Source organism: Barbus barbus, assembly GCF_936440315.1.
Source record: "Barbus barbus genome assembly, chromosome: 43".
NCBI classification, from domain to species: Eukaryota; Metazoa; Chordata; class Actinopteri; order Cypriniformes; family Cyprinidae; genus Barbus; species Barbus barbus.
In genome coordinates, this window is record NC_136721.1 from 21,034,509 (window position 1) to 21,048,609 (window position 14,101).

The 14,101-nt window shown below is 35.0% G+C and overlaps 1 protein-coding gene across 1 annotated transcript in view; it reads left to right on the top strand.

The window, feature by feature from the left end:
• Window positions 1-14,101, top strand: part of LOC306862368 (tyrosine-protein phosphatase non-receptor type 13-like) — a 70,989-nt gene that overhangs the window by 26,508 nt on the left and 30,380 nt on the right. Inside the window, exons 8-9 of the mRNA XM_079405137.1 lie at window positions 11,987-12,079; window positions 13,101-13,191. Coding sequence (XP_079261263.1) covers window positions 11,987-12,079; window positions 13,101-13,191 — 184 coding nt within the window. The remainder of the gene's footprint in view (window positions 1-11,986; window positions 12,080-13,100; window positions 13,192-14,101) is intronic.

Here is a 14,101-nt window from a genome sequence, read left to right on the forward strand (position 1 = left end):
TTCCAGTCACACTGTAAAACCGAACAGTGAAATGAGTTAAAGCCGCAGTCCATAACTTTTTTTTGGTTCAAAATGATTTAAAATCAATATTTGAGCAAGTACATAACCTTACCTTATAATAATGTTTTCTAATTTGAGTGGTACGGTTGGTTTTCGCAGGAAATTCGAGCATGGCACTGCGTCATTACGTCACGTCTGTAAACATAAAGAAGTTGTCCCGGTTAGTAGGCTCTCGCATGTGAGGATCTTGCAGGTGGTGGATCCTTTAGTCTTTTCTCACAGCAGCTAGAATAATTAAATGTATCATTTTGATGGCGGATTGTAATCCAGAAGGATTGTGTTTATGAACCACATGTGAATGAAATTAAATTATATTCCAGTTTTTAAATGTGCTTCTGATTACAGATAGCCTGGGATTACACAAGATTTGTATTTTAAAGAAAACCAGTTCAAAGGGAGTATAATTAGCTTTTTGGGTTAAAATAATCTTGTAATATGATTACAAATTAGATTAGACTGTACAAAAATTAAAATCTACACGTTAATACACACTATACTCATAGTCACGCAATGCTGATGCTCTCTGGTACTTCGGCTTGCTCCCTTTATCAGGGGTCACCACAGACGAGTGAGCTGCACAACTGATTTGGCACATGTTTTACGCCGGATGCCCTTCCGGTCACAACCCAGCCCTGAGAGTGCACTAACTCGTGCAACCCCAGTGCTGGGACACACTCACACTCACACACACACTCACACACACACACACACACACAGACACACACACAACAGCCGATTTTTACTTTTTGTCCAATTCACCTATACTGCATGTCTTTGGATTGTGGGAGGAAACGCACGCGGAGACGGGGAGAACATGCAAACTCCACACAGAAAGGCATCCTGGCTCAGCTGGGACTCAGGGACCTTCTTGCTGTGAGGCAACAGTGCTACCCACAACCTTACATAGGTTTCGGTTATGTTGGTTTTGTAGTGTTTCTATTGTGGTGAAGAGTAGAGCTTGTGGTTAGGTTGAGGATGGACAGCAAAACTTAAATGCTATATATACTGCATGTGGTATGACTATGTACATGCAAGTATATAGTGAGAGTCTTTTTTGATAACTACATTAGCATGTGCTAGTGTGATTTTGCTAACTAGCACTTAACTATAAAGATCAGAATGAAGTATTTTTATACTAAACTGCTGATTTTAGGCATTAAAATAATTGTATGACATAAAAATGGAATTTTCACATAATTGGAACAGTAAAAGTAAAGTTTTTGTACACATAACAATAGAGAGAATTAGGACATAAAATATGTCTGAAAATATAAATAAAACATAGATTTTTTTTCTTCTTTCCTCATAAACTACTGTTCAAAATTCCCAAGTCAGTATGTTGTTTTTGTTGTTAAATGTAGGGTTTAAAAAAGAAGAAGAAATTAATACTTTTTGACAAATATATTACGGTTTCCACAAAAATATTAAGCAGAACAGTGGTTTCCAACATTGATTATAAGATTAATATATATTAATATATTATATATTAATGTATATTAGTATATAACTATAAACTTGAGGTTAAATATGACCCAGTCATTTCTTGTCAGGCTTTGTGAGAATCACCTCAATTTGTAAAAAACGCATTGAGGAAAATACAAACAATGTCTGTGGTTCTGTAGATGAGCAGAAACATTTTAGAGATTTTGTGATCATAAAAACCAAATCCAGGATTAGCTGTTCCTCACTCTTTGTTTGTTGTGAGTTGTGGAAAGCTAGTCAGAATGGAACCAAATCAGATGCTCAGTGTGCTGATGTAATTGTGATTGGTGTTTGTAATCAAAAGGTTGCAGCAAAACATTTAACCCTGTGCTGCTCAACACATGGGCATAGTGGTGACGTCACGAGAAGTTACAGAAACCGATTGTACCAGTTTCGGTCATGTGGCAGGCAGTGAGTGTTTAATTCTACAGGCTTCAAGCCTAATGCTATATCTAAGTTGATGAGACAGATTTAAGCAGGCTGGTTAACAGTGGTTCAAACCACTGTAAAAGCTACTGATTGTGACTCAACTAAAATGCAGTTACCGTCAGAAGATACAGCAGCAGGCATGAATCGTGTGTTTCAAATGAACTTCTGGCTCTTCTGATGCTTTGAGTTCCTGTGCAGTAACAGTCACGCATCTTGCGGCATGCAAAGCTGAGGTGTCTGTGTGTGGTGGGAGTGAACGCAGGGTTATGAATCGGTTTTGCATGGCTTTTGCGTGTGCGGCGTGTTGCCTGGTTCTTTATGACTCAGACTGGCTGAGGGCTCCAGATTCCTGGAACTAATTAGAGAAATGGATAATTCTAGGCCTTCAAAGCTCACATACTTATGCAAGCTTTTTACTCTCTCTCTTTCAGTCGTTCACTCTCTTTGGGTCTCTCTCGCCATTTTCCACTAGCTTTTCATTCAAAACTTTCCACTGCTCCCCAGTGTTGGGGAAACTCATTTAAAGTAGTTAAACATCAGTCAAGCTACCCGTTTGAAAATATTCAGTGCAAATAACTAATAAAAAGTAGCTGACTGTGCAACTTTGAGGGTGATTGAAATGTAAAGCTATTTTATTTTATTATATAATATTTTTATTGTATATTTTAATATGACTATATTTAAAAAAATATATTATTTTAATATTTTGTTTTAATTAAAAACAATTTTAAATTTTTATTTTAAGACCTTGAGAATTATCTGTATAGCAATTATTATTTTTCATTGTTTTTATTTTTAATACAAGACAATACATTTTAAAATCTACATTTTTATTTTAATAATTGTGTTGCAGTTTTTTAAATAAATGTTAGATTTTTTTAATAAAAATATTGTTTTAACTAAATATTTTATTTATTGAACTGAATATAGTATATAGAAAAATTACTAATTTAGTATTAAAATGTTTCATACTAGTTAAATAATTTTGATTTTAATAACTATATTATTGTTTTAATAAATAAATAATCTTTTTTTATTTTAATAATTGCTTTTAATACAGATTTTAGATTTTATTTGAATAAAAAAGACTAAAAACAAAAAGCTTGCAAACGAACAAACAAATAACAAGAGAACCAGAAAATTTCTAACAATGCAAAACAGTGAGAAACTTGTTCAGATTCACAAGGCATGGTTTCAAAAGTTAAAAATTTGAGAGTGAAATTGAAGCTGGCGCACATTTAAAACACCAGATGACACTGAAATCCAACACCCAGGTACTGCATTACAAAGATGAAACCTTCATCAACCATGACATTCAAGAAGACAGAAACGACAGAAAGAATGCACAGCGCAGCACTGGGTGATGGATTTTACACTACGGACCACGAGAAAGCAAGCGATAAAGCTGCAAACTACAGAAATGAGGAACACAACATGCAAACAGGCCCCAAACAGCACATTTTTTGTGGCTCAACAAATGATCTGTGCTCCACTGCATTAATTCGCAGCAAATGAAGGCACTAAAACAATCAAAATATGCACTCTTTGTGGACTCTGCTCTAATGGGGCTGGACATTCCTTCTCTTCAGGATTGTGGGTAATGCGGCCCATTATTGTCAGGAAAATGAGTCTGGCTCATGTTTACACAAGCAGCTGGACAGACTGCTCAATACACAATCTTGTTTTCCCTCACAAATGCAATAAGATGGCACAGATTCATCTTACACTCCACTTTAGAGAACATATAATTGAAAACAGGATTCTTCCTGTTTTTTCGTAGTTAAAGAGTTCAGTATAACTGAATATAAGCTGCAAAAATCTAAAAATGTCACCATTATTACAACATGAGTACCTTCACATATTAATTATATGACAGACTCCTTTTAATTAGAATCATGGTGCAAATTTTGATATTTTATTTATTTTTAGTTTATTTTCAGAATTTTTGACAAGACATAAAAAGCTTATATAATGTTCTTTTTTTAATTTAAAGTCAAATAGGACTGACATGTTTTAATTAGATTCACTCATCTATAGAATAACAAAAGCGATGCTGAATTTCATGCATAATTTTTTTTTTTTTTTTTTTTTTTTTTTTTTTGCGTTCTTATTTGATTTTATTCGAGTCAGTTTTGCACTTCCATCTTGTTTATGATCCCTCATTAGGGAAACTCTTCACTAAACGCATGTTTTAAAGTCAAGGTGCGTTGGATATTTTGGAGACAGTAATTGAAGCCATGTGCTTTTGATACGAGAAGCTGTCCACTACTTGTGTGTTTGGTCTGCTTTGTTGTGTTTTATAGGGGACATTTGTGAGTTGAATTACTTAAGATCTTTTGATCAGGATTCTTGAACAGGCAGGGTCAGATTGTCACTACATATATTTCTTGATAACAAGGGGAAGGGATGAGAGCGGAAATAGATTATTTCATGTTAAAGCTCAGTCCATCTGCATGGATTACACTTTATCGGAGATCTCTCACCCTGCAGGTCAAAGATCATTTGGATTTAAAAGCTTTTCAAAGACTTCTTCCACCCTCCACCAAAGCTTCAGGAAGCTCTGAGCTGTGGAGACGCTTCCCAGATCACACGTAAAACTCCACCACTTGGTATAGAGCATTTCTTCTGTTTTGTGACCTGTCACGATCTTATCTGCTTGTAGTTTCACAGAGAGGATCTGATCAGATCTTATCTGTCCAACACCATGCATATCTACAGCTCTCTGTAGAGTTGAACTTTCTCCAGAGATCAAATTGAGAGAGTTCTGCTCACCTACGACGTGACCAACAGTTTATCAGTGTACTGTACGTGTCATTCTGGACACATCAGTTGAGAGAGACCGTTTTAATTCATAAGCAGTTCATGTGAGAGACGCTTACAGAAATATGGCTTCAACTTTAAATTGTAAAGTTTATGTAAGATGTGATGAGCTTTAAATTGAACATGCTATAAATAATCTATTGTTTGTTTTGTTTATTTATTTATATAGCACATTTAAACACAACTAAAAGTTGACCAAAGTGCTTTACATAACAAAGTACAACAAAACAGCAAAGCAAAATTATAAACTAATAATTAAAAATAATAATCCCAATAGATAAATACACAAAACACTTCATTTAACTTGCCACAAATCGGTCAAGAAGATGAGATTTAAGCATAACTTTAAAAATAGATAAAGAAGAAGTTGTTCGGATGGCAACCGGAAGATTATTCCAGAGTGTAGGACCAACAATTTCAAAGGCTCGATCGCCACGGTGTTTTAATCTGGACCTAGGGATTGATAAAGTTCCCAAAAACCTGGATCTGAGTGGCCTCACGGATTTGTGTGTTTGCAACAACTCAGTGAGGTAAATTGGTGCGAGATTGTGAAGTGCTTTAAAAACCAATGTTAAGATTTTATATTCCACTCTAAGTTTAACTGGTAACTACTGTAATGTGTTCAGAATGGGAGTAATGTGCTTGAATTTACGCGTGCCAGTCAATAACCTGGCTGCTGCATTTTGAACCAGTTGCAATCGGTCCATGGAGGACTGATTTATCCCATAATACAACGAATTGCAATAGTCTAGTCTAGATGTCACAAATGCATGAATTACTTTTTCGAATATCTGTGTTGAGAGGAAAGTTTTAACTTTAGCCAAACGTCGAAGGTGAAAAAAACATAACCTGACCACACTATTTATCTGTTTATCAAACTTAAGACTGGAATCAAATAAGACACCCAGATTCCTTACACAGGGAGTAATCCAATGGGCCAAATTACCAATATCGAGTTTATGAGAATTGAAAGATAGAGCATCACTAGGTCCAAACAGAATCACCTCGGTTTTAACTTCATTAAGTGTCAAGAAATTACTTGTGAGTCATGATTTAAGTTCATCAATACATACACCCAACTTTGTTAAAGCATTTTTTTCTCTGGGTTTAAAAGAGAGATATAACTGTGTATCATCAGCATATAAATGAAAAGAAATATCATATTTCTTGAAAATAGAACCCAGCGGCAGCATATAAATCATGAATAAAGTTGGGGCAAGAATGGAACCCTGAGGGACGCCACTATTCATTCAATTAATAGAGCAATAGATATAGTGTTCAAAATTAAAGGGGTAGTTTACCCCAAAATGTAAATTATTTACTTGCCCTTTTGAGTTTCTTTTCTTCTGTTAAACACAGAAGAAGATCATTTGAAGAATGTTGGTAACCAAATAGTTCCTGGTAGCCATTGAGGGAAAAAATACCATAGAAAGTCAATGGCTCCCAGCAACTTTTTGGTTATCAACATTCTTCAAAATATCTTGTGCAGAAGAAATGAACTCATATAGGTTGAGTTGGAACAACTCTAGGGTGAGTAAATGATGGCAAAATTTTCATTTATGGGTGAACTACAAATATTTGGACACTTTCTAATTTCTAGTCAAACAAAGAAATGTCATTAAAGTAAAATGACCTTTTATGTGAAAAAATATGTGCAAAACACTGGTTAGTTACCGTTGTAGCATCATTTCTTTTGCAGATGCCACTTGGTTTAACATTGTAATTTAATGCAGTGAAATTCATGCATTTTAAATGTTATGTAAGTGTGCAAATACTTTTTGGAGTCACTTTGTCTCTCTCATCCTAAAGTCGTCACAGTGTGTAAATATTTATTTTTTGTTTACAATTTGTTTCTAACATTCTAAGCTTGGCATCCTCTATACCATGTTTGTAGGAATTATTATATGCATGTTCTTATGAAACCGTATGTCTGGAGGGGGAAAAGATTAGTAATATATTTAAAAAGCAACTCCGAGTTAGTTTTTGCTACAAAAACACATGCCCTGAGGCTTTCATGTCTTTACGTTTGATCTCGAAAAATACTGTAAAAACATAAGAGGATACGCAAGTCAGAACTTTGACTTGACAGAATGAAAGCTTTTTCCACTTTACTAGTAAAACTCTGACCTTCCTTTTAAAATCAGCGCGAAACAAAGTCACTCGGAGCGAGCCTCTTCAGCTCTAATGAAAACCGCCTCATTCCTGGAACCCTTTTGTGCTTTTTGTCCTCATCAGGCTGTAATCATCCCATTAATCCCTTGTTAATTTTCTCTTGCTTTGTTTTTATGTCTTAAGTTGAAATCCTTTTGCATGTAAGGCATTCAGTGGCAATAATCAGCAGTATATGAGTCCAAACTGCTCCGGGCCTCTAGAACATCAAGATCAGAGGAGAAAAAAAAAAAGACTGGAAACAGGCAAAGGACATGAGGAAGTGATGAAGAGCAAGTAGGATTGGGAAAAGTGAGAGTAGGGAAAAGAGAAAACAATGGAATAAGCCTGTGAGTGTTTTCCTTCCTGAAAAGCGATTTGGCAGAAGATGCTGCGGTGGCGTTGATGTGTGTGTGACCTGTCCACCTGCACGTACTGACCCTCTGAGCTTCTGATGGCCGACTTACAAGATCTGAGGTCATCACAGGCCATCCGCTGCAGGCAGATCCAATAGTTGGGAGCCAGCATCCATTGGGATACCATCTGTTCTGCCCTTCATTTGCAGATGTTTGTCCAATGTTGTCCAATGAAAGTGGACACAGTGTTATTTGTCCACTTTCGAGAACCATGGACCTTTGTCAGGGAGGACACTAGAAATGCACAATATATATGAAGGTTATATTATTTATTTATTTATTTTAATGTAAGGTTATAGGTAATTGGATATTTAATTTTGCATTTTATTTTTCAAAAATTGACAGTGATGCACGATAACTGTTCTATACTGGTTAGTGGATTTATTTATTTATTTAATGTTTTTTTGTTTTGTTTATTGAATGGTATATAGACTATTGGATATCTAATTGTTTTATTTAATGTGCATGTCCCCTATTTTATTTATATTCATAAATGGAATGTTTAATATTTTATATAGTCTTTTCTGTACTTTTTTGACCACTTTTTTTTTTTTTTTTTTTTTTTTTTTTTTATTGACACTAGTACACACAATTTATTCATTCAGTATTGGTTATTGGCTTCTTTGTTTCTTTGTTTGTTTGTTTGTTTGTTTCTTTTTCTGTCTCTCTCTCTGTCTCTCTCTCTCTCTCTCTCTCTTTCTCTCTTTCTCTCTCTCTCTCTCTTTCTTTCTGTGTATAAACTAAATAAATTAGATATTTAACTGTGAATGTACATGTCTTTTATTTTATTTCATATATTGGTCTTGGGTCACAATTAATCAATGTGATCTATTTTTGTAGCTTTTTGAATACTGAATATTATTCATAAATGCATATTTTCATATTTTTTGCCGAACAGATACCAAATTACACAACATTACAACATTAGTCCATTCGTGAAACTTGAGCAGAACAAATCTCCATGTAAATCGTTTTTAACACAATTCTTGCGTATGTTGTCACATTTGAAGGAATCATTTTGCAAAACATTTGCACAATTTTTCATAAGTGAGACATTCCAGATAAATATGACCCGCAATTATGGTCCAGGAGCATATGCAACTGCATAGATCTCTATGACGAGTCATCAACAAAATGATAACACGTTAGTTTGGCAGACCTCGTTCATCACTATCGTTCAGCTTGTGGTTGGCGTCGATCCAGAGGCATTTTCTCTGGACTGATCTCACATCTGCAAAGTGGCATGAAACGCGGCAGAAAATTGATTCGTATGACAGGACGTGATGCGTGCAGCCTGTGGCAGAACATGCTGTCCTGCTTCCTAATGCACTCCTCCTTTTTTCTGTCCATTTCTCAGATTTTCTTTCTACAAAAAGAGTTGTAAAATAAATTATGGGCCGAGAGAAAGTGCACACTCGAGGGAGTTCATGCGACCGCTCCGAACTTGCCTTCAGAGGCTTTTAGCAGACGTGCTGTCATACCTCCAGTGTGGTGGATGTGGTCATGGGCCGCTCTGATGGTACGCTGGGTGTTTATGTACCAGTGACTCACTTCACAACCCACCAAACTCCCACCAGCCACTGATAACTGCATCGTGTGGGCAGCATTTTCCATTGTAGTCAAAGTAGAATGTGTGTGCATGTCTGTTTTTGTGTTTAGTTTAGTGTGCGTCTTGGTTTGTGTTTGTACAGTGGTTTTTAACACCCCTTCCAAGGGGTGCCAGGCCCTTCTGTAGACATGCTTTGCAGAGTGAATCTGATAAGAGAGCACAGTGTTTCCCCTGCCATTTATATTAGGGGGGCGCCAGAAGTCATTTAAGGTTACCTTTCGTATAGAACAGGTCTTTAACATAAGGCTATTTAGTTTGTTTAATAAAAGAACAAGGTATTTATCTTATTTACATGACGGCATGTCATTTCTGTCTCTACATGGTTGTGGGTTTACAATTCTCCTCTGCTCTCTGTATTGCGCACGGCAGAGTTCCGCCCTGAGATGCGCGCACACACACACACACACAAAGGAAAATGTCGCAACAACCACCTGAAAAAAAGACCAATATAATTTTTTTTTAAAGCTGCATACTTTGTGGATAATTGTCATGAAAATAAATGTTCCAATGTTTAGTTCAATGTACAGTTCAAATAATTGTTCAGTTGTTACATTGATTACTGTCATTAAAAAAAAAACCACATGAACATTTGTGCTCTTCATTTAACCCATCCAAGTGTACATACAGTAGTGAACATACACTCGGAGCAGTGGGCAGCCATTGCTGCGGCGCCAGGGAGCAGTTGGGGGTTCGGTGCCTTGCTCAAGGGTCTCACCTCAGTCATGGTATTGAGGGTGGAGGGAGTGTTGGTTATTCACTCCCCCACCGACAATCCCTGCTGGACCTAAGACTCGAACCCACGACCTTCGGTTTACAAGTCCAACTCTCTATCCACTAGGCCTCAATTACTGAAAATGCTTTCCCCATAAATATAGACACACATAATAAAATGTATCTATTTATTGATTGATTTATTTATTTATTTTTAATGAATGACAAATCTGAACATTGCGACTGATTGATTTTATTTATTTTTTTCCTGTCTTCCACTCTACTCATCCATACCTCAAAGTGATGCACTTCAGGTCTCAAAAAATACAAATAAATAAATAATTGTATAAAAATTGCTGTCTTACAATGCAATGAAAATTGTCCACTGGTATTATTTACTTGCATACATAATGCATAATAATGCATAAATGAAGGAATGTAGAGTTTCATTCATTCGCTCAAAAAATAGAAACTTATAGTAACTAACTAAATTTATTTATTTAATAAATTTATTAATAAATACATTTATTTATTTAAATATCTGATGTTTTTTAACTTAAAATTTTTGGAATCCTCACCTATTGCAAAAACAAAATGATGCACTTCAGGCCTCACGAGCACACAGTGATGGTGCGGGTCAAGAATGCTGTTTATTCATCTATATTTCCTCCATGAGCACGTGATTTCATTTAAGTCACTGAATTTCTCCAACTGTTTACGCATCTTTCAACATTTCAAGGTGGTTTCACTGAAAGACGAGTGGTTGCATTTGCACCAGTGTGTTTACGTGAAACTGTTTGATTGCTTTACATTGTCATTGTTTAGAAGTTTCACTCGAGGTTGAACTAATTGTTTACTGAGGAAAGCAGTCAGTCGAGCATGAGACGAAAGCTTCATTGTTCTTGTGAATTTTAAACTCTGACTTTCCGAAACTCCTGTCTTGAGAAATCCTTCAGGAATTCTGGTAATGCTAAATATGCAGCATTGAGTAATTGAAGTGCATGGACTCGATATTCTGGTCCTGACAGACGGGTGTACGTGCATTACATCACTAAGTAAAGCTGAGTCAATGATTCAGAGTTTCCTACCTGAGCTTGGTCTGGAAATGCAAACTTAGAAATAATTTGACTGAGAACAAACAGTCAGGGACTATAGTATTTCTTAAAGGGAAAATGTTAGACTAACAACACACATCATTAAATCGAACAAGCTAATTTAAAAAACAATTTAAAATATAAATTTGACTTTTTATTTCTGAAATTTATAGCAATTTTCATTGCTATTCATTTTATTATATATTATTATACTATAATTCTATTTTATTTGAATTAAAATGAGTGAATTAGTGTATAATAAACACTTTCTAGTAGTATTTTTTCATATTTATGCTTGTATATGTGTGTATAATTTGATAATTGAATATTTGAATTAATAATTGTATTACTTTAAATATTAAAGACAATTTTATAGTTTAGTTTATATTAATGAAAATATTAAATAGATAATAAAATATGAATTATGTATTTAAAAAATATATAAATTATGTATATTAAAAATCTAAATTTTTAAACAAATAAAATTAAATAAAAAAAAGTTATAAGTTAAATAAAAAAGTTAACAATATGTTGGTGATTATTATAATTTTTTTCATTCAGTATTAAACAGATTCCTCAGTTCTGTCACTTGTAAATCCAGAGCCTTGTTAACATTTATTGAGTCAGCCTGAAGTGGTTTTTATCAGGTTTGAGGTCTTGGGTTTTCTTGTTTGAAATCTGAGCACTCCGACAGATGAAAGATTCCATATGGTGTTCATACTATTCTTCAGTGTTTTTGAGGGGCTGCGGTGGACTATTAATAGTACCACTGTAGTCTCACTGTACTTTACTGGATTAGATCATATTGTGTATTGTACAGCTCTCAGTATTTTCCACTCAATCGGCCAATCTCACTTCTAAACCAGTACTACCTTCCAGGTTATTTTGCTAACTCGGTTGTGATTTGCTGATGTTATTTTAATTCCCCCAAAGGCCTAAAACGTCACTGCTGTGCACATACCTTCATTCAAGATCATAAAATGTGACGCGTTAAAGAACCTGATTTGAATGCATGTTCATACCAAAATCGTACATGATTAAATACTGTAAGAATATTTGGAAACTCCCCTGGCACATTTCTAAACTATTAAAAATGATACAATTAGCAGGTTAGCTTGATTATTTGAATGTGCTGTGCTAAATTCTTACATAATGGCATTTACAAGAATTTGCATTTTATGACTGTTGTGTCGTTTTGTGGGAATATTAATTTTCAGATCCCCTGCATACTCACAGAAGATACCACAGCGACTACAGCTCCTCCAGCGAAAGCCCCTCCGTGACATCATCAGACCCCGACTACAGACAAGGTTGTACTAATGACCTCATCCATTTTTTAATAGAACAGGTGCATAGAGTATTTCTAGGTTCAGTGCTGGATAGTAATTGATTACTGGATTACGTAATCCGATTCCAAAAATTATGTAATTAAGATTAGGTTATATTAAATTTGAAAGTGCACATAATCAGATTAGCTATTTTTCTTATAGATTACATGATTACATTGTTTAAAAAAAAAAAAAAAAGGAAAAGTCTTCCAGTTTTAAGGAACAGCACACACCAGCCACTAGTCAGATGACCCACAATTAGTTTATTTTAACTAATTATTAGCTTTTCATCACCTCACAAACCCAACTTTAGGAAACCTTGGCACAATGTAATGTTTAAAGCACTATTTGATGTTAATAACAAAGAATGGAAAACATTTTCTTACAAGTTAGGTCAAAAGTAATCAAAAAGTACTAAATACTTTACCTAATATGTGTAATACAACAGATTTTGTTACAAACTATTATTTCCATTATGCTTGTAATCAGTAATGGATTACAATTTGAAAGTAATATACCTAGCACTGATTGGGTTCCTTTTAAACTTTTTATTAAATTCTGCTGGTTTAAGTTCTCTTAGGAATTTATTTATGAAAGTTTTTATCTAAAGCAGACTTTAGAATTGGTTTTGAATTTTTGAATTGCCCTTTTATACAATGTCAACTTGTTACATAGTTAATAAAAAAAAAAAAAAAAAAACATTTAAAAATGTTACTATGGGAAAAAAAAAATTCTAAAAAAATAAGATTACATTTTTTTTTATATGAAGTTAATCTAAGACCATAACAGCATTTGTGAATGCAGTGAGAGTCATCGTATCTCATAATACTGTGGTCATTTCAACACTTTAGATGAATGTGGGTGGATGTCACTGGAATTCACTCATTTATGACCATCCGGTTTATATAGGGGACATAAAAAATGCTTTTTTATTTGCATATTACTGTGCAAGGCACATACTTTACATGCATTCGTTTCACAACTTTCTTCTGTACTCAAACAGCTAAGAAGCCGGAAGATTTGAGGCGATACAGCTCTCACGTCGGCCTGTCAGAGCACGACGCTGTTTCGCTCAACAGTGCACAGAGACACAGGTATTCTCTCTTTTTCTCTGATGCTTCCTGCTTTGTGTTGATCAATCATGCACGTCCTGTCTGTCTGTACTGACCCCTTCTTGAGCTCTTTTGTGGACCCCATCCCAAGTTAATGATAATCTAAACCCTTCCTGAGTTCATTTCCTCTCATGCTGTTCAAGTTTAGTTCTGGTTACAAGAACCGCAGATGTGTGTGTGGTTTTACTGTGGGGACAAAAATTTCCCCAGAAATGATACAAACAGCACAAAACCTCCCTGTGGGGACATCCTCATAGGTGAAAGTGATGTAAATGTTTTTCTTGCTTTTAAAAGTAAGGTTTGGGTTAGTGTGTAGTATTGGAGATAGTTAAAACTGTGTTCAAGCAATAAAGTTCAAATCTTCACAAATATTGTGAGAAATGTTATTTTGAACACACATGGTTCTCATGATTTGAAAGGCTCGTAAATCAGCCAAACAATGCTTTGCTTGTCAATTAAAGTGTCATCAGGTTTCTGTGGGAGTTAAAGGAAATATGCTATAAATATTAGCGTCTTAATATGAAAATCATTGCGGTTACAGGCTGTCCTTGCTAGGATATCACTTTTAAGGTCTGTCTGTGTGTTATTTAGATTATGGAAAAAGCGTTCTGCTTATAATGTATGTGAAGTTGATTTAAAATAAGAATTTGAATGTCATCACTATTGTCATAATCGTAGGGCCAAGTTTATGTTAGATACTTTGCACTTTGATATCCCACTGTTTTCCCTTGTTCTCTGCCATTAACAGCTTTTCCAGTGATCTCCCAGCAGCTTTAGTTGCATTTTATTCTTATTTTCCCTGGCAACCCCCCAAAAGTCAGTGTGAATACTGTAAAAAAAAAAACTCCCATCTAATGTATTTGTCAGTGATTCTACTCCTCCCCCTGCTGGT